This window comes from Antechinus flavipes, chromosome 1 (assembly GCF_016432865.1).
Source record: "Antechinus flavipes isolate AdamAnt ecotype Samford, QLD, Australia chromosome 1, AdamAnt_v2, whole genome shotgun sequence".
NCBI lineage: Eukaryota > Metazoa > Chordata > Mammalia > Dasyuromorphia > Dasyuridae > Antechinus > Antechinus flavipes.
Window position 1 is genome coordinate 698,097,773 of NC_067398.1, and position 24,135 is coordinate 698,121,907.

Here is a 24,135-nt window from a genome sequence, read left to right on the forward strand (position 1 = left end):
AAAATCCTTTAAACAGTGTTCAATGAGAGTTGGTTGAAGAAAGTAGAGATGTTTAGCCTGGAGAAGACTCACTGTGGGGTAAGAGCTCTCTTCAAGTATTTTAAGATATAATACACAAAGGAGGGATTAGATTTGTCTTATTTGAGGAGATGTGAGAAAACTGGGACACTAATGCATTGTTAGTGGAGTTGTAAACTGATCCAGTCATTCTGGAGAGCAATTTGGAACTATGCCCAAAGAGCTATAAAACTGTGCATACAAGAGATAATAAAAGAGGGGAAAGAACCCATATGTTCAAAAATGTCTGTAGCAGCTTTCTTTGTAATGGCAAAGAATTGGAAAATAACCGGATGCCTATCAATTAGAGAATGGCTGAATAAGATATGGTATATGAATATAATAGAATGTTATTAGTGTATAAGAAATGACAAACAGACTGATTTCAGAAAAGCCTGGGAAGACTTCCATGACCTGATGCTGACTGAAAGGAGCAGAACCAGGAAAACATTGTATACAGCAACAGCAAGATCATATGATGTAGGACTTAGCTCTTCTCAGCAAGTAAGTGATCCAAGGAAATTCTCATAAACTTTGAATAGAAATGCCATCCACATCCAGAGACCAAACTATGGAGACTGAACGTGAATCAGAATATATTTTCTTTTCTTTAAAATTTTATTTTTACAAAATAAGAAAAAACCAGAATAGAAAAAAGAAAGAGAGAAAAGGGGAAAACAAAACAGAACATTATCATGTGCTCAGGAGAATATCAAGGAAAATTCAAAATATCTAATGATAAATTTCCATTTCAAAAAAGCACATATAACAATAGAAGAAATTATATTCAAGAGTGCCCATCTTTTCTTTGCTTCTTTGTGGGTTGTTCTTCTGTTCTCTGCTGTGCACTTTTTTTTTACTTTATTCTCTTTCACCTCTCCCAAGCAAGCTATAGTTAAGCACAGCTATATTTACAATGGTTGTTATTTGGTTGGTTGTTGTCCTTCATTTCTGAAGAGGATCAAAATGACATCGCTATGTTAGAATCGAGTTATAGTGTGTCTGATTGGGACCGATCAGACCGATACGAGCTTGGAATGCTCTGCCACGGCTTGGACACAAATAGTCCATATGAACATTTGTGGTGGCTTCTCTAATTTTGTGTATTTCATATTTCCTTTGGGCTAATTCAATTCTGCTTTGCTCATAAAGCACAGCATCTTCTCTGGGTGGTCCTGTACCAGTGTCTCCCATGTTATACAATTGATTCTAAGGTTCTTAAGAGAAACCTTGAGAGTGTCCTTGTATTGTTTTTCCTGACCACCTTGTGAGAGTTCTTCCCTCCCCAATGCCTCTGTGTCTATTCTTCTTTTGTACCTCATTTATAACACAATGACTATTTTTACCTTTTCCTAGATGGTTTTGCTTTTTAGCATTAGATCATACTCAACTCTACCCCAGTCTTTCTTTTAATTATCCAATTTCTGATGTCAATCTTAAACATATGATATACATTTCCATGTTTAAAAAAAACTATTTGTCTATGTTAAGTTCTTTGGAATTAATCTTTTATTATATATTAAATTTTCTCTTGAGTCTGTGTTTGAAAGAAAAGTTCTGAAAATCTGCAAGTTTGTTGAATGTCCATTTTTCATTTAATATCAGGAATAATTTTGCTGGAGATATTTTCACTATAGGCTGAGGTTTTTTGATTGCCAGTATATATGATTCCAGAACCTGGGGTCTTTTATTGTGGCTGCTGATCCATACAATTCTATTTGTAGCTCTAGCATATTTGAATTGTTTTTTTTCTTGTTTCTTGCAAAATTTTCTCTTTGATTTAGGGGTTTTGATATTTGACAATAATATTTCTATGTGTTTTCACAAAGGATCTCTTTGGATAATTAGTGGAATTTTTTTCTATTTCTACTTTTCCCTTATATTCTATCACTCCAGGACAATTTTCTTGGATTATTTCTTGCATTATTGTATCAAGGTTCTTTTTTTGGTCACAGCCTTCAGATAGTCAATTATTCTTAAATTTTCTCTTCTTGATATGTTCTCCAGATCTGTTGCTTTTCTTAAAAATGTTTTACATCTTGTTCTATTTTGTTTTGTTATTTCTTGATCTCTCATAGCTTCACTGGCTTCCCTTTGCCCAATTCTAGTTTTCAAAGAATTATTTTCATCTTTAAGACTCCGTGTCTCCTTTTCTAGTTGGTTAACTTTTTTTCATAGCCTTTTTGTTTTTCTTGGATGGTTTTTATTTTATTTCTTTAGTTTCTCTTCAATGTTTCTCATTTGATTTTTGAATTCTTTTTTGAGTTCTATAAATTCTCTCTGGGCATGGTGCCATTTCACATTACTCTTTGGGGTAGAAGAAGCTTTTTAAACTAAAGTGTCCTCTGAAGATGAACTCCAATCTTCCACATTCCCACTTTCTATGGTTGGTTTGCCCATTCATTTAAAAAAAAAAAAAAAGGTAAGTATTAGTGTAAACTCCTCTAATTGTGGAGTGGGAAAAGGGTGCCTGTAGCTTAACTTCAGTTCCCCCCTCTGCCCTGGAATTCCAAACTACAAGCTCCACCTTCCTGCAAGTGACCAGAGCCTGCAGCATTCCTGTCCCACTGACTCAGCATTCACAGGGTGTGCTGGAACTTGAGGGTTCCCCATTGAAATTTCTAGCCTAGAGGTGTTTGCAGTTCACTCGGCTTAATCCCTATCCTGAAAGGTCTTCTTTGGATCTTCCCCTGTGGTCCCAAGAGGACTACAATTCTGCTCCAAGTCTAGTTTTAATCAATCTATGCTTGCCCTGAGATGCAAATGTATTCTGTTTGTTGGGGAAATCTCAGTGCTTGAAATTTACTAACCTATTCCACCACCTTCCCAGAATCCTCCCCTAAAGCATACTATTTCACCTTTTTTCCTTTTATTGTTTTCCTTTCTCATGATTTTTCCCTTTTGTCTTTATTTCTCGTTCCCAACATGCTTCATATGGAAATTGTTAAAATGAATGTACACATATATCTATATCAAATTGCTTGCTAATGTGGTGGGGGAAGTAAGGAGAGGAGGGAGATGAAAATTTTGGAACTCAAAATCTTACAAAAATGAATATTAAATTGGAAAATTCGAAATATAATCATTGGAAAATAATATACATTTTAAAAAAAGATTTGTCCTATTTGGCCAGGAAACTGTAGAAGAGCTACAATTAATTAGCTTAAGTGTAAAGTTAATACATTGAATGAAGAAGGAGGAATAATGTTAAGATATTTTTGGAGTTGGTTCTCTAACCTTTCCTTGGAGCCTGCTGAGAATCTAGATCAGTTCATTCAGAATAAGTTGCAACCCCCCAAAAACAGAAGTGATGAGTAGAGGTCCCAATGTCAAGAAAAAACTTTCTAATGATTAATATAATCCTAAAGTGGAATAGTTCCCTGGCCTTGGAAGTATTCAAACAGACATCGCAGAATGAATGGAGGTTCCTCTCTAAGTCTCAAATTCTGGGCTTCTGTGAGGAATCCCTCTATGTTAAACTTGCATGAAAACAGCAGATACCTTTTCAAACATTTGTCTTCCTATATTAAGCTTTATTTAATGATCAGGAAGCAGCAACATGATACCATAATGTTTAACTTGAAGTCAGGAAGATTCATCCAGAGTTCAAATCTGGCATCAGTCACTTTCTCGCTGTGTGATCTTGGGCAAGTCAGTTAACCCTGTTTACCTTAGTTCTCTTGTCTGTATGCCCTGGAGAAGGGCATGGCAAACCAATGCAGTATTTCTTCCAAGAAAATCTCAAATAAGGTCACAAAGAGTCGGGCATGACTGCAAGGACCGAAAAACATCTGAGGGGACAGTTGCCAAGTTTTAGTTTCTTTGGATGTTAAGCTTCAAGTCAACTGTTCTTTTTCATCCACACCAAGAAGCTTCTTAATTCTTCTTTGCTTTCTGTCATCAGAATGGAATCCTCTGCATATTTATGTTTCTCCTAGTTACCTTAATTCCAGTTTTTGGCTTGTCCAGCCTGGCATTTTGCACGATGTAATCTGTATAAAAGTTAAATAAATAAAGACGACTTCATGGGCTATCTCCTCATCCTAAGGGTCTTCTAGCAGAAACTGGACAATGGATCACCCGAATGTTGCAGAGGGAACCGTGTCTGTAGTTACAGTTTAGAAAAAAATAAAGGATCTCTGAGGTTCCTTTCCATTCTGAGTTTCTGTGATTTTTGTAAACATTCCATTCTTAGGCTTCCTGGGCTGAGAACTCTTTATACTATACTGGGACATCTCTCAGGGAAACACCACGACTGATTAGGGAGCAAGGATACACACCTTCAGAGGAAATAGAATAAAAATTCAGATCTTTCCTGTATAAAATTAAAAGGTTAGATTTTAAATTTATCACTTAAAATCCCTCCTAACTCTGACATTTTAATTTCTAAAGTCTCTCCCAGATCCAATATTTCCTGTTCTATAGCCCCTTCCAGCCCTGACATCTCCTGTTCTGTGCCTCCTTCCAGCCCTGACACACTATGCTACCGATTCTGTCTTTAATAGCATCATTTTTGTTTTGTTTTGTTTTGTTTTACTGAGGCCATTGGGGTTAAGTGACTTGCTCAGGGTCACACAGCTAGGAAGAATAGCTGTATTTTTAAAGGAAGTTAAAAAGCATCCAGATAGAAACTGAAATCTGAGGAGAGACTGAAGAAAGCTTTCAGAAGAAACCAATCTAATTGGAGGCAGAGAAGCCAGGGGTGGAGTTTCTGGTGAAGAAACACCTGCTCTTCAGAATCGAAACTTAAAAACTTTAGGTTCTCTTTTTAAGCTGAATAAATACCTGCCAGAGGAATCATCTACAAGCTAGCTTAATTGTAAAGTTAATACATTGAATGAAAAAGGAGGAATAATGTTAAGATATTTTTGGAATTGGTTCACTAACCTTTACTTGAAGCCTGCTGAGAATCTAGATCAGTTCATTCAGAATAATTTGCAACCTCCAAAAAAGGAACTGGAGCAAATTGAGGAGAGAATTAACACCATCTGTGAGTTCTTGGAGAAACAGCAGTCACCGAGTCAAGTGAAGGGTATAGTTCTGGTAAGTCCTGGAAGGGAGAGGGGAAAAAAAGAGGGAAAGGGAAAAAAAAAGAAGAAGAAAAGAAAAAGTGGGAGGGGAGGGAGAGGGAAAGAAGGAGATAGGGGAGAAAGAATATGAGAGAAAACATGTACAAAATAAATATATACAAAATAAAAATAAATTAATTTGAGATGGGGATTTGGAGTAGTGGAGGTCCTCAAATATCCTCACCTCTGGGGGGCAGAAAAGCACCATCCACTCTGATGACAGAAAATGAAGAAGAAAGGAATATGCTGCAAAAGGTGGGATTTAATCTAGGTTTTGAAGACAGGGATTATCAGAGGTGGAGGTAAGGAAGGAAAGTGTACCAGGCATGAGCACAGCCTGTGCAGACACAAAGTTGGGGGACTAAATGTCATCTTTAAGGTACAGCAAGAAAGTCAGTTTGACTAGACCATAAAGTGCTTAGAGGAGAATGATGTATAACCCTCTGAAAATGTAGGTTGAAACTAAGTGATAAAGAGCTTTAAAGGCTAGGATTTGTACTTGATCTTTGAGCTAATAGGGAACCACTGAAGTTTATTGAACAAAAAATGATATGATCAATAAGACCTATGCTTAAGAAATGTTTCTTTGGAAGTTGGGGAGAATGGTTTGGAGGGGATAGAAGCCTGAGTTATGAAGATATTTAGAAGACTCCAGTAACAATCCAGAGGAGAGGCAAGGAGAGAGGGTCACATGGGAGCCACAAAGTTGAAAAAAAATTAAATCTATATTAAGTTACAAAAAGCTTTCGGTTGGCTTCTAATTTTTCCCCACCTCAATCCATCCTCCATTCAGCTTTGAAGCCCTTTTCAAGCTTTCCATTTCTGGTGTCCTCTTGAGTCTTCTAACTCTCACCTGGGGCAAGAAATTGGAGCTTGTACAGTGGCCATGTCCCAATAAAACATTTTAGCAGATCAGCTAAACCGGGATCTTGTTGGTGAGTTAGGGGGATGTCTATCCTAAGGAGTGAAGATTTTCCAAGGTGGAATGGGTGAATGAAAACACTTTGTTTCAATAGCCAAAAAAGTGGCTGAAGCAGGCACTTGGTTACTGATGAAAGATGCCAAGTTCATCCATTGCAGGTTAAATCATCACCAGTTATCTTGTTTCTGTCTTACTTTTAAATAGTGATGACTCTGTAATGACTTCATGCAACTCTGCCTCCCTCATTTAAATCCAATTTAAGCATGAATTAAAAGACATCCCTATAGCATTTGATCATTTCCACCTTTCTCAAAGTCCTGAGGTAACAAGAACGTGATGAAGTGACAGATAGGGATACATAGGGAGCTGTAGTCACAACTTTGCACACAGGCATCCCAGGCTATAGGGTTGTTTTCTCGATGGAGGCAGCAGTGGGATTTGACAGCCCCTTGGGTAACTGAGCAGCCTTTAAGAATCCTCTCCTGGTATCAGGAAGGCGCTAGGAAAGGTGCCCTAAAAATTGTGTGCTTATGTATTCCCTGGCTTGATAATTTCAAAGATCCCATCCTGCAGTAGAAACACATGCTACACACATTCATTCTCTCTCTCTCTCTCTCTCTCTCTCTCTCTCTCTCTCTCTCTCTCTCTCTCTCTCTCTCTCTGTCTCTCTCTCTCTCTCTCTCTTCTCTCTCTCTCTCTCTGTCTCTGTCTCTCTCTCTCTCTGTCTCTCTCTCTCTCTCTCTCTGTCTCTCTCTCTCTCTCTCTCTCTGTGTCTCTCTCTCTTCTGTCTCTCTTCTACAAAGATGATTCCACTCACCATCAGCACATGAAATGTGTGCATACTTTTGACAACATAAAATCCTATAGACCTGAAGCTCTTGTGAGAGAACTAAGCAAATATCACATCCAGATAGCAACCCTGAATAAAACAAGCCCAGTTTACTGAAGTCAGAGCTGGACACGCCTTTTCCTGAAGTGACCACAATGAAGGGGAGCACCATGAAGCTGGGACTGGTTTTGCAATCAAAACTCGTCTAGTCAACAAACTTGTATGCCTAAGGAGTGAATGGCAGGTGAGTTAATGACTCATGACAATGTGACTGCAGGAAAATGTGTCTCTGCTACGACAAACCTTGATGAGGTCAAAGAAAAAAATTATGAAAACCTTGAGATCCTAATCATCAATGTTCCAAAAGAGAACAAGCTAATAATTCTGAGTGACTTTAATGCTAGAGTAACTCAGACTACCAGACATGACAGGGAATCCTTGGAAGGAAACAGCAACAGCAAGGATCACTTTCTACTGAAGAATTGTACATCTCATGATCTTCTAATCACCAGCACTGTCTTCTGTTTACCTAAATGCAAAGGGTGGGTGCTTATTACCATTCTTAGAGTTCTAGAATATACCTTAGAGAATTGGTTACTGGCATTTTAATTCTTTTCTCCCCTTTGGCAAAAGATAGATTTATTTAGTGGAAGACATTACAGACAAAATGAAGGGAAACAATAGACACTAGGAATAGTAAGTATGAAATAGAGTTGGGACAGAATAAAGTTAGACTAACCAGAGTTAGCCAAAATAAGGAGAAAGGCATTATTAAAGGGAAGGCACTTAGTCCTGAATAGAATTTAGCCTAATATTTTAATTCATGAGCCTCCACCAGAGTGCCTTTTTTCCCCTGAGGCAATTGGGGTTGTCACTTGCCTAGGGTCACACAGCTAGGAAGTATTAAATATCTAAGGTCAGATTTGAACTCGGGTCCTCCTGACTTCGGAGCCAGCACTCTATCCTGTGCCATCTAGCTGCCCCTTAGAATACTTCTTACTGATAGTCAGCCAGTAGCTTCAGATGGAACAATTGGTAGAATTCTCATTTTTATTATGTTAGCTCAGTCTACCCATGAGCAATTGATATTTTTCAAATTGTTTAGATATGACTTTGTGTGAAAAGTATTTTGTAATTGTGTGCATGTAGTTTCTGGCTTTGTCTTGGCAGATATACTCTCAAATATTTTATATTGTCTGCAATTATTTTATATGGGATTTCTTTGTCTATTTCTTGCTGCCGGGCTTTATTGGCAACAGAAACGTTGATGATATATGTATGTTTATTTTATATCCTGCAATTTTGCTAAGTTGTTAATGGCTTTAAGTAGTTTTTCGTTGGCTTGATGGGTATAAGGCTGGGCCTGGAGTCAAGAAGACCTGTATTTGACTCTGGCATTAGACACTTACTAGCTGTGTGACACTGAGCAAGTCACTTTACCTTGTTGTCTCAGTTTCCTCATCTGTAAAATGAGCTGGAGAAGAAAATGGCAAACCACTCCAGTGTCTGTCAAGAAACCCCAAATGAGTTCATGGAAGAGTTGGACGTGGCTGAAAAGCAACTAAATACCAATGTCCTTCAGGGCTCCACCCAGGTGCCACCTCTTACCACAGCCTTCTCCAATTAAATTGGATTTTAGCTGTTCTCTCTCTCTTCAAGTTACCTTAATTCTATTTGCTTCTACAAGCCTCCTAAGTGGTATGGTATTATGGTGGAGAGAACCTTGGATCTGGAGTCAAGAAGACCTGAGTTTAAATCTAACCTTAGACACCAACTGTAGGGCTATATAACTTAGCCTTAGTTTCAGATAAAACAAGGAAATAACAGTGGAGTTCTTATACAGATTAAATGAGATATTTTTAAAGGCTCAGATACACTATAGATATTTAATACATGCTTATTTTCTTCCCCAACCCCAACATGTTGAATAGAGTGTAAGATCTTTGAGATAGTTTAGTGTTTGTCTTTGAATCCCTCAGAGTCTAAAAATCTAAGAACCTTTAGTGACATGAACTGTTATTATTTGTTTTCTAGGACAATCAAAGGGAGTTGGGACTCTAGGGTAAGACTACAAACTCTGGTGTGGGACAACCCAAAGACAGCTGGGATAGCTGGTTATTCTTGTCTGGAAGTTCCTCTCTTAGGCTGTGTCATGAGTGATGGAAAAGGAGGGAGGGGTATTTCTGGAGTCTTCTCTTCCATTGTAGGGTGGATCCTATGGCAGAAACACTGTTCTCAACGGCCACTCTGATGGCACCATTGTCATCTTCTTCAGTGAACGTTTTGCAGAGGCCCATATGAAGCAGATGTTTATAAGGGACTTTAATCTGAGAAGAACAATGGAGAAGTTCAAGATAGTAAATGAAAAACTCCAGCTGGAGTTGAGAGAGTCTGAGCTAACCATTACCTTTGACATTCTTCCTATCTTCAGTACTTTGGGTAAGTGCTCCCTGGAGAGGTACCAAGTCAGCAGGTGATATAGGACATTGGCAGTAAGAGGGGGACTGAAGGAGTAAAGTTGGGTCTTTGCTGGAGGATACCCAAGAAAATCAAGGATCATTCTCCCCATTTTACAGATCAGGAAACTAAAGTTAAGAGGGGCATACTTGTCCAAAGTCACACATTGAGCTATTTGTCAGATCAATATTAGAACCCTTTTTGTTTCTTATAAGAAAAGTTTATACTTATATTTATTATATAAAATATAATTTTAAGATACAATTACTTAATTTTTAAACCATTTCAATGCAAAGTAACTAAAAGTAACCTAGTCAGTCAATCAGTAAACATTTATTAAGTGCCTACTATGTATCTGGCTAGCGAGGCAAAAGGTGATAACTTTTCACAATTAAGTAGGGGATCAATAAGCAAACAACGATTTTCCAAAAAAAAACTATATTTAAAATAAATAAAAATAATTAATTAAGAGAAGACCCTAGAATTAAAAGGAGTTGGGAAAGGCTTCTTAAACTTTTCTTATTTGTGACCCCTTTTTGCCTGAGAAATTTTTACATGACCCCAAGTACATAAGTATATAAAATATAGATTATGTAAATAAGCTTTCCAGTTAAACATTTACTGACAATAAATCATAATTTCATGATCCCCACATTCAGTTTTGTGACCGAAGTTTAAGAAGCTTTCTAGAAGGTGGGATTTTAGTTGAAAAGAGTCATTTACTTTCATTTCCTAAATCAAACTGACTTCTGCTTGAATCTCTAGGACCATAAATTTAGAACTAGAAGTGACCTTTGATATCATTTATATTTTACAAATGAGGAAATTGAGTTGAGAAGTACATAATCACACGTAGTCAAGGACAGAAACAAAGTTTAAACCTGTAACTTCCAAGTTCTTACCATTCTACACTTCCGTCTTTCTCTGCTTTAACTTAGGATCTGCCTGGTCCACAGACTGCTCAAAAGATAGATATGATGTCTCATTTCCTTCTTTCTGCCTGCTTCTATCTTTCTCCCTGAGTAATGACTATTTCCCATATAGCCTGAGGCTCCTCTACTTTCTGACATCTCTGGAATAGACTCTAAGGGAAAAAAACATAGAGCAAGCTACTGCTTTTAGATGACCATTTGAATTTATTTATAATTTGAAACACAAGGTTTTGCAAGGGAAAATTAGTGAAAACTATCTTTGTCTATATTTTGAAAATAAAAATTTATTACTTTAAAAAATTAAATATACTATCAAATTTTAAACATACGTTTATTTATAGTTAGTGGAGCTCACCTTTCCAAAACAGAAAAACCAGAGTTTAAAGTTGGTCATTTATATTAACAAAATTTATTCCTGGCTCAGAGTTCTAGATATGTGCTTACCAATCCTTGGGGCAGCCCTTGAGATAATTCATTCTCTGGTTCTTTAGGATGAAACTCAAATTTCACTCTGGGAAAGTTGGGAATAGTTTGTATCTAGGTCTCCCCAGGACATGGATTTTTTTTTAAAAAGTGGAGGAAGGGGCATCAGATCCTATATAGTCATTCAAGGTAAAATGCAAGAGTCAAAATTATAAGGAATCCACCCAGAAATGAAGATTTTAGAAAATTTTAGAATTTTATAAATTTTACAACATTTTGCAATTTTAGAAAATATTTCCTAACAATGAGAATTTCCTAATAATATCCAAAAGTGGAATGGTTAGGGAGAGAATGAGTTCCCCATTATTCTTCACTGGAAAGCTGGATTTTATAGAGGGACTACTGCCCAGTGTTAGCTATCTTCTGAGATCCCTTCCAACATCGAGAGCCTATGAGTTTGTATAAGAGTAAATATTTAGTTCTTCAAGTGATAGTTGTTTTTATATAGTTGAACTCTATCCTACTTTTTTAGACCTTAGATTTCCTATCCATCCCTCAAGGCAACTTCTAAATTTCCCTGTGATAATTGTTATCACTTGATAGTTTGGGTTTATAAGACTAGATAGATCCTTGTTTAGGATCTATTAAAAGACCCTGTAAAGAGCCTTGTTTCTTCTTGACTTCTGTGTCTACATTTTGGGTAGATATCACAAGGGGAAGAGCAGTGTCAAGCTAGAGCTCTGCAACCTTTAATATCTTACTTCCACGGATCTGGTTAAGAACACCGTCTAGCACATAATTCTATTTCATCCTGATTATTAAAACATCAAACTGCTAAAATCACAAAGTTTACCAATGCACTAATTTAATTATTAAATAATCATATTTTATATATAAATAAATAATTTTATTTATTATATATAATAATATAATATTATTATTATTATATGATAATGAAATACATACATACATACACACACACACACACACACACACACACACACATATACTAATTATATTATAGCAATTAAACTGGTTGGTTGTTGTCTTTCGTTCTCAAAGAAGACCAAAATGATATGATTGTGTTACAATCAAATTTCAAGGTGTCCAACTGGCTGGTCAGACCAATATGAGCTTGGAATGACCTGCTACACATTGAGGACAAATAGGCCATTTGGGGTGGATTCTTTAAATCTGTATTTCTAGATATATTTTGTATTTCTTTTGGGCAACTTCAGTTCTGCTCTGCTCATAGAGCACAGCACCAGCTTTGGCCATGTATGCCATGTTGGTAGTCCCTTGTCAGCATTTCCTATATGATGAAATCAATTCCAAAGTTCTTCAGAGAGACCTTGAGAGTGTCCTTGTAACACTTCTTCTGCCACCATAAGTGAGTTTTTCATAAAATAATTTTTAGGCAAACATACATTTGGCATTTAAAACAATGTGGCCATCCCATCAGAGGGAGAAATCAAGAGAGGGAATTAAGATGGCTAAAACAGAACTAACAGGATAAAGGGCAGCTAGATGGCACAAAGGATAGAGCACTAAGCCTGGAGTCAGGAAGACTCATCTTTCTGAGTTCAAATATGGCCTCAGATACTTTCTAGCTGTATGATGCCGGGCAAGTAACTGCACTCTCTTTGCCTCAGTTTCCTTATCTATAAAATGAGCTGGAGAAGGAGATGGCAAATCACTCTAGTATCTTGACCAAGAAAATCTCAATTGGGTTCATTAAAGAATCAAACATGATTGAGATAACTGAACTGAATCTTGGGGCTCATCCTCCTGAATTCAAATCCAGTCTCAAATACTTACTAGCTGTGTAATCCTAGGCAGGTGATTTTACCGTGTTTGCCTCAGTTTTTTTCATCTATAAAACAAACTGGAGAAGGAGTTTGCAAACCACTTCAGTACCTCTGCCAAGAAATCCCTAAATAAGATCATGAAGAATTTGATAGAACTGACACTACCAAGCAAAGTATTTCTACAACATTTTAAGTTTTTCAAAGAACCTTAAAAATATTTGATTTTATCCACACATTAACCCAGGGAGGGAGGTGCTATTATTATTCCCATTTTATAGATGAAGAAACTGAGACAAACAAAACTTAAGTGCTCAGAGCCATGCAATGAGTAAGTGTGTAAGACTGAATTTGAATTCAGGTCTTTCTGATTTCAGACTCAGAGCTGTATCCACCATGCTACCTACCTGGCTTCCACCTGCTTTTTCAGAATTATTTCACATTATTCTCCTTTATAAACTTGACATTCTGGCCAATTTGGACTAATAGTTACTCCCCAAATTCAGCATGCTTTCTTCCATCTCCTTGCTTTTGCACTGATTCTTAAAGGCCTTTAAATGCTAGATTGAGAAATCTGTATTTTTTCTGGGGAGAATAGGGAGCCACTGAAGTTTTCTCTGCTGGAGGTTTGTCTTGGTGGAGTGGCCTGAGATTTCATGTATTCTCTCCTATCTAGTTGAACCAAGTGGATGGCAGACCTCAAGGGATAATAAACCAAGCATCGACACTTACCAGAAATGGATACATCCAGGGAAATCTGCTTTTGAATCGCCATTCTGTTTCACAGAACTGCAAAGGAGATTTTTCAGCAATCTCCCCCCAAAACTGAAGGACCTAATACTCTTGGTGAAGCACTGGTATCAGCAGGTACTATCCATGCTGGGCTCTGCAGGGTTTTAAAGCTCAAGTGGATCTGCTTTTAATTCCTTGTAATCAGAGTGGAGAACAGTTTCCTTCATAGTATACAATTCTTAAGATAAAAATGTCTAATTTGGCTCAAATAATAACAAGGTTTACTTGGACCTTACTGCTTTGAATAGGGTTTTAGCCCACTGGAGCTCAATATGGGCAATAGGGTAATACAGCAATCAATAAATAGTTGATTCGAGTCTATAGTAGAAAAAGCATATTGTCCAGGAATAAAGCAGGGATAGCCAGCTGTATTCTGCCATCATTAAACCATACATGAAGAGTTCTGTTATTTATTTTATTATTTTTCTATTTATTTATTATTTATTTTATTAATTTATTATATTTTAGAAAGAACATGAAGAAACCATTTTTTGGTGTGTTCCCAGACCTGTGTCTGATACACAGTATGCACCTAATAAGTACTTTTGTTGATTTGGCTTGAGAGTAACGAAGATAGTAAGGGATCTCAAATAAATGACAATAGTTGCTATTTTTAAGTATTTGAGGACCTATCATTTAGAAAGCTAGCCAGTTCTGGCCACCAGAGGGCAAAACTGAGAGCCCTGGGTTAGATTGGTTGAGCTAATCAGGACTGAAGGAAAAGGAAATTTTCCTAATAATTAGATCCATCCAGAATGGTAATAGGATCCTCCCCATATTTAAGGTTTTCAAGCAATTCAAATCTATTTAGTTCAAGTCAATGAATAGCCAACCTTCATATCACTACAGTTTACAAAGTACGTAAAATACACATCTTCATTTGATGATCTTCACTGATTTGATGATCTGCTCTGGGAGGGAGGTGCTGTTATTTTCCTCATTTTACAACTGAAGGTGAGAGAGACTAAGTCTATTGCCCAGGGTGACATAGTTAATAAATACCTGAGATCACATCTGAATTCAGATCTTTCTGACGCTATCCACTGCACCATCCAGCGACATGTTCTTAAATATTTACTAGCTGCCAAACACAGTTAGGCATGGGAGATATAAAGGCAGAAATTATAACCCTTCCAAGCCTCAGAAGTTTCCAGTCTATGAGGGAGACAGCAAATTTATAGACAAACAAATTCTAAGTAATTTGGGGGAGGAAAAAGAATTGACATCTGAGGGCATTGGAAGAGTTCAACGGCTCTTTATCAGGTATCAGGACCAGTGCAGATGTGGATAGTTCCATGATGACATCATTTTATTGATGTGGGAGCTTATAAAGTCTCACTAACCAGAGCTCAGAGAATTCAACTCAAGGAAAAGTTGAGAGCCCCTGCTCAGAACCCACGCGTTGTCTGTAACTGAAGGAAATGGAGTCCCTGAAAGTCTGTCTCACCCAATGGAAACAGCTGGTAGACTGACCTCTCCGCTGTTCTGAGAGTGTTACCTTCAGGTGTGGAATATATTCTCCTAGTGATAGGCCCGGGTGATTGCAGGTAGTCTGACATAAGGACTTGGGGGTGGGGAAGGGCCCTCCAGTTCCTCACTGATTGTCTTCATATCCCCCTTCTGCAGTGTCAAAAGCAGCTGAAGCAAGACTCCTTTCCCCTACAATATGCTCTGGAACTGCTGACAGTCTATGCTTGGGAGCAGGGAAGTGGAGAAGATGATTTCAACATAGCTGAAGGCATCCTAACAGTCCTGGAGCTGATCACAAAGTACAAGGAGCTCTGTATCTACTGGACAGTCAATTATGACTTTGAGGATGAGACCATTAGGAATTATTTGCAGTCCCAACTCCGAAAAGACAGGTACTAATTCTTCACCATCCTGCTTCCCTTGATTTGTGAAAAAGGATAAAAAAATTCTGAGGGGCAGCTCGGTGGTGCAGTGGATAGAGCACCAGCTCTGAAGTCAGGAGGATCTGAGTTCAAATCTGCCCTCACTTTCTAGTTTGTGACCCTGGATAAGTCACTTGACTCCAATTGCCTCAGAAAGAAAAAAAAATTCTGAGCAGATACCTAATCCATTGAAGACTTTCCATGACCCCATCTAGAATTAGGAGACTCTGGTTATCTTAGGAACAAATCAAAATCAGACCCTCAGAATTTCAGAACCAGAAAAAGCCTTACAAAATAATAATGCTAACAGTCATATAGCAACTTGAGACCTCCAAAGGGCTTTGCCTACATTACCTTAGTAAATACTCAAGCAGACCCTGATTTGAGAGTAATAGACCACAGGTATCAGAAAAGGCTGTACTGGGTAATAACTAGGATGCTTGTGTAAGGATCAGGAGAGAATTAGATTCCAACCACTATCAACCTATTTCTTCATCTACAAAATGAAGACAATAGCATCTACCACATAGGGTTGTTGTAAAGCTCCAGAAAAATAATGTTTGGAAAACACTTTGCAAATGATAAATTGCTATATAAAAATAAACAGTGCATTATGCCATTTATTATTATGCCATTTTAGAGAGAGGAAATTGAGGTTAGGAAACATAGGTGAATTGTCCAAGGTCACAGTGTTAGTCAGTGTCAAAGGCAGGATTAGAATCCATTTCTCTCCTAATTCCAATTAGAGCACACTCATTTCTATTATACTATGATGCCCCTTAGAGATCAGTTAGAGTAGCCCCTCATTTTAGAGAGAAGGCAATTGAATTGGAAAGAACTTATCTAAGGTCACATAGCATGACATCTCTAGGACTAGAATCTAGATGTCTCAGTTCCTGATAATTTTGGGGGGAGAAAAGTAGTGGAAGGAAAGAAAAAAAAGACAATATTGCTTTTGTACACAGGATTGTAGACCAAGGATTGGGAAGAATCTCAGAAGCTATCTAGTCCAATCTGCTAATTTTCCAGATGAAGAAGTTGAGGCACAAGGTCACATAGATAGTGTTAGAGATGGAATCTGAACCTAGATTTTCACACAGATTAGTCAGTCAGAGCCATACATGTCTCCTGAAACCCAGAGAAAAGCCTTCCTCTGTTCTCCTCCAATACTTGCACACTTCAAGGATCACCACATCTCCTGAGAAAGTTCATCTCTGATTCCTTTGCATGATTTCTAGGCCAATCATCCTAGATCCAGCAGACCCAACCAGAAATGTTGGTGAAAGTGATCCTAACCTCTGGAAACATCTGGCTGAAGAAGCAAAAACCTGGTCAACTTCCTCAGCTTTTAAGAAAGAGAATTCTTCATCTTGGAAGCCCTGGGATATACTGGTGTGTGTGTGTGTGTGTGTGTGTGTGTGTGTGTGTGTGTGATGTGTGTGTGTGTGTGTATATATGTGTATGTGTGAGAGAGAGAGAGACAGACAGACAGACAGACACAGAAATAGAGAGTGACACATGGAGAAAAACAGAGACAGAAAAAGAGATGGAGGGGGAGAGAAACAGACAGAGAAAGGGAGACAGAGAGAAAGACAGAGGCAGAGAGAGATGGAGGAAGAGGGGCAAGAGACAGAGAGAGTCAGAGATAGAGACAGAGAGAAAGACAGAAAATAGAGAAATAAAGAGAGAAACAAAGACAGAAAAAGACACAGATAGAGACAAAGAGAAGAGAGAGTTGGGAAAAGGAGAGAACCAGAGAGACCAAGACAGAGTGAGAGACAGAGAGAGGGATGGAGAGAGAGAAAGAGGGAGACAGAGACAGAGACAGAGAGAGAGAGAGAGAGAACATTCCAAATAGGTCTTAACATTTGTTCACAGCAATAACCTAATCCCTTTTTTGACATATTTGGCAGATTACTGACTTCTATCACAGAACCTAGCCATGAGCTTCTTGCTCTCTCTCTCGGTCATATCTCTTGGTCCCTTTCTCCTAATTCAGACTTCCTCTGGTATTCCTAACCCTTACTCTTCCAACTACTTCAAAAAACTTTACCTTAATGTCTTCGATCAATCTAATCATGGTTTTGTCCCAGAAATCTAATTCAATTTTCTTTGCAAATGGATTGCTCTTTCTAGTTTATGATCTATCACTCATGCTAATCCACATCCCTACCACTCTGTTGCAAAACTTGGCTTAGATAATTGAGGCTAGCTACCAGGGGAAAAATCACTTTGTCTCTATTTTCTTTAAATTTCCTATTTATTTCCTATACCTTGTGTTTTAAAGACTGGGTTTGGGGCTTGGAAGGCAAAAGCTATTTTGGTAATTCTATTTTTTTGTAAGTATGTCTTGGGTTGGAGAAATGACTCCTTTTACCTCATAATCCCAATGCTTAGCACATTGTCCAGCACATAATAGGAATTAATCTATCAAGAGGCATTTATCAAATACCTAGCATGTGCTAGGAACTGTCCTAGGTGCTAGAAATATAAGCCCTTTAAAATACTTTTTTATTTATATTTTGGAAAAAGGAGATAATTTAATTCAGATTTCCATGAAATTAAGGCAAACCTTAAATTCTCTAGCAAACCTTCCCTAACTAGCCAGTCTAACCCTTAACCCTATAAACACTTTTAAAAGCCTCCTACAATTCTTATTTTTCCTTCCTAAGATTACTTGATACTTGAAGATGAGGAGGGATATACCACAATATTGTATAGGATTTTTGGTTTCCCTTATTGGTGTCTGTATGCATTCATTCATCATGTTTCCTCCATCAGACTGTAAATTCCCCAAGAATAAAAACTATTCCTCCAAATTTTTTAGGTCAGAGAAGTTATCAGATAACATAGTGGCTTATTTCATCTATCTGTTCTCTTCCCCAGCCAGCATCTCTTTATGTAACTCGAGGCCATATGCTTGATAAATTCATCTATGATTTTCTCCAACCTAAACAAGAATCCCTGGAACAGATTAAAGAAGCTGTGAACACCATCTTTAAGTTCCTGACAGAAAAATGCTTCAAAGATTCAACCACGACTGTTAAGAAAGTTGTGATGGTGAGCCTTGTTCTCCTAGTCCCACTCTTTAGGAAATGGTTCGTTCTTTTTTTTTCTTCCTTTTCTTTCATATTCTCAGAGAGACTTACCTCCCACGCACAATCCCAAATTACTGTCTTTTCTCTCCACTGTTATATGTACCTCCACTCATGCCCCTCAACATTCTGGTTCTGGAGATAGAATTAGAATATATATATATATATATTTCTCCTCATTACCAGTCTCATCTTTGTTTCCATTACTTAGCAACCTCTCTTCCTCTAAAGGTCCTCCTATTAAAAGTTTCTACCCAATCCAGGTCTTGGTTGATATTGTATCCTGGTATCCTGACATTGTATCCTTTTCCAAAGAAGTTAGCACCCACTTCTCCTTAGCTTCTTATTTACTACTCATCTATTCTGTTAAAATGTAAGCTTCTTGAAAATAGGGATTCATTTTTTTTTTTGCATTTATAACCCCAGGGCTAGCACAATGACTGGCACATAGTTGTTTTAATTTACATTTTAAAAATTAATCAAGTATATATTAGGCAGCTATAATGTACTTGGAATAATACTAGGCTCTGCAAAGTAGAAGTACAAATGAAATCATCTCTACTAAAAGGGAATCTATATTCTAATTAAAGAAACAAGCACATATATATGTACAACATAAATATAGTTAATAAATGTACATATATTTATGTATGCAAAGTTAACCAAATGGCAAGTAGTTTGAAAAGGAAGGTACTACCAATTAGAAGTCTTCATGCAAAAAAAAAATAGTGCTCTGCAAATGGTGTCTAGAGAGCTAATCCAGAAGTGCATGGGATGATGAGGAAGCTAATGGAAACTTAGACTGCATGGAGAGATGCACAGTGTTCATTACCAGGACAATGATAATCCCCCTGGGATTTTTTCTTAGTTAGGCCACATTTGGACCATTAGGCCATATCTGACCATTTATCAGATGTACTATAGAATAGAATTCTTGTTCAGGTATGGTTGGACAGAAAGACCTTTACAGGTCAGTCTTAGGATACTGATTTAAAAGGAACCTACCATTAGAAGGAACCAACCTGCTTATTTTACAGTTCAGGAAACTGAGGCCCAGAAATATTAAGGGATTTGCCTGAGGTGACATAGGAAATAAGAAATAGAATGCCTTTCAATTCTGGATCACGAAGAAAGATGATCTATTACTTTTCTTTCCCATTAGGCTGGATCTATTGCCAAAGGCACAGCCCTGAAAAGCATCTCAGACCCTGAATGGAACCTGTATCCAAGAGGCTCTGATGCAGACTTGGTTGTCTTTCTTAACTGCTTCCAAAACTATAATGATCAAATTGCCAGCAGGGCCACGATCATCAAGGAAATTCAAAAGCAGCTAGAATACTGTCCTCTGAAGGATTTTGAAATAGAGTTTGAGGTTACAAAATGGAAGAATCCACGAGTGCTGAGCTTCACCCTGAAATCCAAACTTCTTAACCGGTGCCAAGAATTTGATTTGCTGCCAGCCTTTGATGCCTTAGGTGAGACCTTCCTTCCCTGGCCTTGGCTTGTAGGAAAGAAAGATAGGATTACTGGGAGGAATGGAATAGACAGAGACACAGAGAGATAGAGACAGAGAGATAAGAGAGATACAGAGACAGAGAGAGAGAGATGGAGAAAGATGGGGAGAAACAGAGAGAGAGAGAGAGAGAGATCACAATGCTTTTAACAATATGTTTCCCTTTAAGGACAAAGGCGTCAAGATAGTACTTATACTATACTTATAGGGTGATTTTACTAATGATACCTTCATATTTAGTAGTATAATAAACTCTAGAAATTCATATATATATACATATATATATACATAAAATAGTAAATAATATTTGCTAATTCCATGACTTCTTTTTAATTGTCTTACCCTTAGTAAAATTTTCCTCTAATATCTGTGTCCTCTCAAGAAACTCTGGAGTTCTTTCAGAGTTCCTTCAGGAACCTCTGATATACTATGCTCTAGAATGCTTGGGTTTTCCAGATTTACCAGATCAGGGCAAGAGCCAGGAAAGTCAGAAAATGTTCCCAAAATATTCCTTATCCCTTAAGGTTATGTTCCATTAACATTAGACACCCAACCCACAGACCAGCAGGAAGATCTAGACCAGCTTCTTAAACTGTGGATCTTGATCTTATATGGGGCCTTAAAACTGAATGTGGCAGTTGCAAATTTTTTATTTATTATCAGTAAATATTTGATTTGTATACCTATTTTATATACCTATATGCCCAAGGTCACATAAAAATTACTTGAGCAAAACGGGGAAATTTAAAATGTGAAAATTTAAAAAGGCCTGATCTAGGCTATCAATACTTTGTCCCCAAAAAGGCTCTATGAGCTCTTCCAGGGCAGGAACCCCTTCTTAGAGTTGGGTATTAGGAGTATCAAACAAAATGTTGGCCATCCAGAGAGCTCAATAAATAACTGATGATTTCCCTTTCCATTCCCTCCCTTCCCCACTTCTTTCCTTCCCTTCTCTTCCTTTCTCTTCTCTTTCTCTTCCCTTTCTCTCCTGTTTTCTTTCCCTTCCCTTTCTCTCCTACTTCCCTTCCATATCTTTCTTGATAACTGTATTAACTTCCATGGGCTTAATTATTATTTCTCAGGTTGCTCCCATTCTAAGGAAGGAAATAACTATATAAAAACGTGATATATAATTGAAGATAATCAAAAAAGGGAAGCAAATAAGACTTTAAAGAAGTCAAGAAAATTAAGAGGTAGAGATGAGAGCAAGAATTCCAGGCAGAGGAAACAGCCAATTAAGAGACAGAGTATCTTATTTAAGGAATAGTTTGAAAGCCATCATCACTGTATCACACAGTACATTTGGGGATGATGAGTTGTTATTAATAACAGCACCTATATTTGCATAGTCTTCCATTAAAAGCTACTCCATTAAAGGCTTCAATATGGGTTAGAATTGACCCTCTATTGGAGCACTGGGCTGTTATTTGAAGAAAGCTATAGTTCTAAAATAGATAACATTAGTTTTGACAATTTTTAGCAAGATGGAAAATCCTTAATTGTGGGCTACATTTTATACAAATTAGCTCATTTAGGCCTAGAGAAGCTTGAGCCCAGATGAGCTACAGCGTGTTGAAATTTTCAACCACAGCAATTCTCAAAGATCACCTATCAAATTGTATAGGGGTTGCACCTCCATCATTGGAGGAGATATCCACACTAATGAAATTACTACTTCTTAAAGTATATTTAGGTGGAATTCATACTTTTCAAATTATTTTTATATGTATTCTCTCATAACTTAGAAAAAAATCATTATTTATATATATATAAAATCTTGGTGATTTTACTTACTAAACAAAATACATATTCTTGTCTTCCAGAGCATCTTAAAGCTAAGATTAAGTCTATGAGGTTTTGGCTACCTGTGTCTAATACCAATTCAAAATCTGTAGTACTAGAATGTTATGCAAAAGTTCTTTGAAAACTATACAGTAACTTTTATTATCATTTTCTCCATGATAGGTCCACAGGTTTCAAAGTCTAAACCAGACCCTGAGATTTATATCAACCTCATCAAATCATCCAAATGCAACAGTGGGAGTGAATTCTCTACCTGTTTCACAGAATTGCAAAGAAACTTCATCAGACCTCGTACTACCAAGCTTAAGAGTCTTATACGCTTGATGAAGCACTGGTACAAACAGGTACATTTCTTAAAATAGCCCTTATCGTTTTCATGTTATGGTACCAATGAGATTCATAATTTACTGTTGATGATGTATTTTTAGATTGTATTTACAATTTACAAAGAGCTCTTTTTACAGCAACCTTGTGGGACAAATAATACAAACATTATGACCTCCATTTTATAGATTAAGGACACTGAGGATCAGGGAGATGAAATGAGTTATCTACAGTTTGTGTCAGAAGTTGATTCAAACGCAGATATCTTGGATCCAAGTCTATCAATCTTTCTGCTTCAGCACAAAAATACCTGCTTGTTAATCGGTGCCACTAGGTGCCACAGGCTCTTTCAACATGTGGCTGTAGAAAAAAGACAAAGCAATCAATTTGGGAGTACTCAGGTGCTTTTGCCCTATATTTTTACTTCCAAGCATCTTTAAAGGATCCCAGAGGTGTAAGTCATACCTAAAATTTGGTTCTGCCACTTTTCTGCCACCTAATTTATTCCAGTGAACATTTATCAAGCTCTTACTATGTAGAAGGTCTTGTGCTATAAATAAGACAATCTTTGATCTCAAGATGACTAGGTTCTACTGATATTGATAGTGATGAAGTCCTATGATGTGAATATGATTAAGCAAACACAAATTAGCAAGAAATCATTTCAAGGGGATAAGAGTGATCATCCCTAGGTATCTTGAGACAATGGGCTATGGTTTTATAAGGTTCAGTATAGAATAAAGAGTATTTTGACCTAATATGCGCAATGGCCTGGAAAAAGACAGAGAGGTGGGTAGTGTGAGGACCAAATAATCCCATTTGACTAGACTGGAGAGTTCATGAAAAATAGCAATTATATATAAGGTGTATATAAGGAAAGAAGGTGAAATCCTGATTGTGTTTTCTCAAAAGGAAAAAGTTTGCATTAAACATTTCCATTCTTCAATTGAACCCCATAGGTGCCAGAAGAAAGGGAAACTCGGTCTTGTTTTGAAAATAAGTATGAGATCTTAAAAGAAATGTTCCCAAACTTCTCAAGTGCATAGTCACAATGATATTAAGAAGTTAACTTTTCCCAAAGCAAGTCAAATAAGAATGAAATAATCCCTTTTAAAAGTCATTTGGGGAGTCAAGATGGTAGAGTGAAAAATTACCACTGCCAAATATCCCCAAACACTTACAAAGTGACCACAAAAAACACAAAACACAATTTTCAGTGGGAAAGCCAACAAAAAGTCACAGTAAGTAATGTTTCTAGTCCAGGATATCTTGGGAAAGTAAAAAAAAAAAAGAGGTCTACAAAAACTGGGGTAAGGGGATGACCAGGAAGATGACATGATGAACTGGAACAGGCAATAGGCTTTGGAGCCAAGGTATATTAAGGAGACTGACCACTTGGTCATCAAGAGATTCTAAGGGACTCCTGTGCTAAAACTAATAGTAGGGGCAGGTACCATTTGGCAGTTCTGTCATCTATTATCCAGTTCCAGGTCTCGGTTCTAAAGTAGAGAGGAGTAATTACAGTAATGAGAAAATAGAGGTCATACATATAAACCAGGAGAGCAGTGGCCAGATCTCTCTCTGGATCATACAATATTTAAAGAATCAAAACCCTACAGGTCTTCAGATCAAGTTGCAAAAGCAGCAGAAAGAAAAAAAATATAAATTCTGGTTGGTAATTTTCCTCATCCCACCTCAGCAGAGCCCAACTCTAACATAAGTTCAAAGTTAAGAAAAGAATGAGCTAACAGTGAATCTGACCATAAAAAGCTATAGTGGTGACAGAGAAACTCAAGATACAAATTCAGAAAAGGACAATAATTTGAAAATATCTATAAGCAAAGCCTCAAAGAAAAATAAGATTGAACACAAGGCCAACAAGAATTCCTAAAAGAGCTAAAGAAAGCAAAAAAAAATTTAGAAATCAAATAAGAGGGATAGAGGAAAAATGAGGGAAAATGAAAACATTGCAATAAAATTATGAAAAAGGTTAAAAAGAGAAGGTAAATACCAAAAAATAGAACTGAGAAAAATGCACAGCAATCATTACTGTGAATATGAATGGAATGATCTCATTCACAAAATGGAAGAGGATAGAATGGATTAGAAACTAGAATCCAATAATATGTTGTTTACAGGAGAAAAGTTGTTAGAGGAGAATCTTATGATGCATCACTTGATTTTTTTAATGGCAGGTAAAACAATAGTTTTCCCAGACAAAG

The 24,135-nt window shown here is 37.2% G+C and overlaps 1 protein-coding gene across 1 annotated transcript in view; it reads left to right on the forward strand.

Moving 5' to 3' along the window:
* Positions 1-4,586: 4,586 nt before the first annotated feature.
* OAS2 (2'-5'-oligoadenylate synthetase 2) overlaps positions 4,587-24,135 on the forward strand; it is a 33,564-nt gene continuing 14,015 nt past the window's right edge. The window contains exons 1-8 of the mRNA XM_051975984.1: positions 4,587-5,190; positions 9,085-9,316; positions 13,171-13,361; positions 14,913-15,148; positions 16,417-16,570; positions 18,065-18,238; positions 19,436-19,748; positions 21,752-21,933. Coding sequence (XP_051831944.1) covers positions 4,912-5,190; positions 9,085-9,316; positions 13,171-13,361; positions 14,913-15,148; positions 16,417-16,570; positions 18,065-18,238; positions 19,436-19,748; positions 21,752-21,933 — 1,761 coding nt within the window. The 5' untranslated portion in view covers positions 4,587-4,911. The remainder of the gene's footprint in view (positions 5,191-9,084; positions 9,317-13,170; positions 13,362-14,912; positions 15,149-16,416; positions 16,571-18,064; positions 18,239-19,435; positions 19,749-21,751; positions 21,934-24,135) is intronic.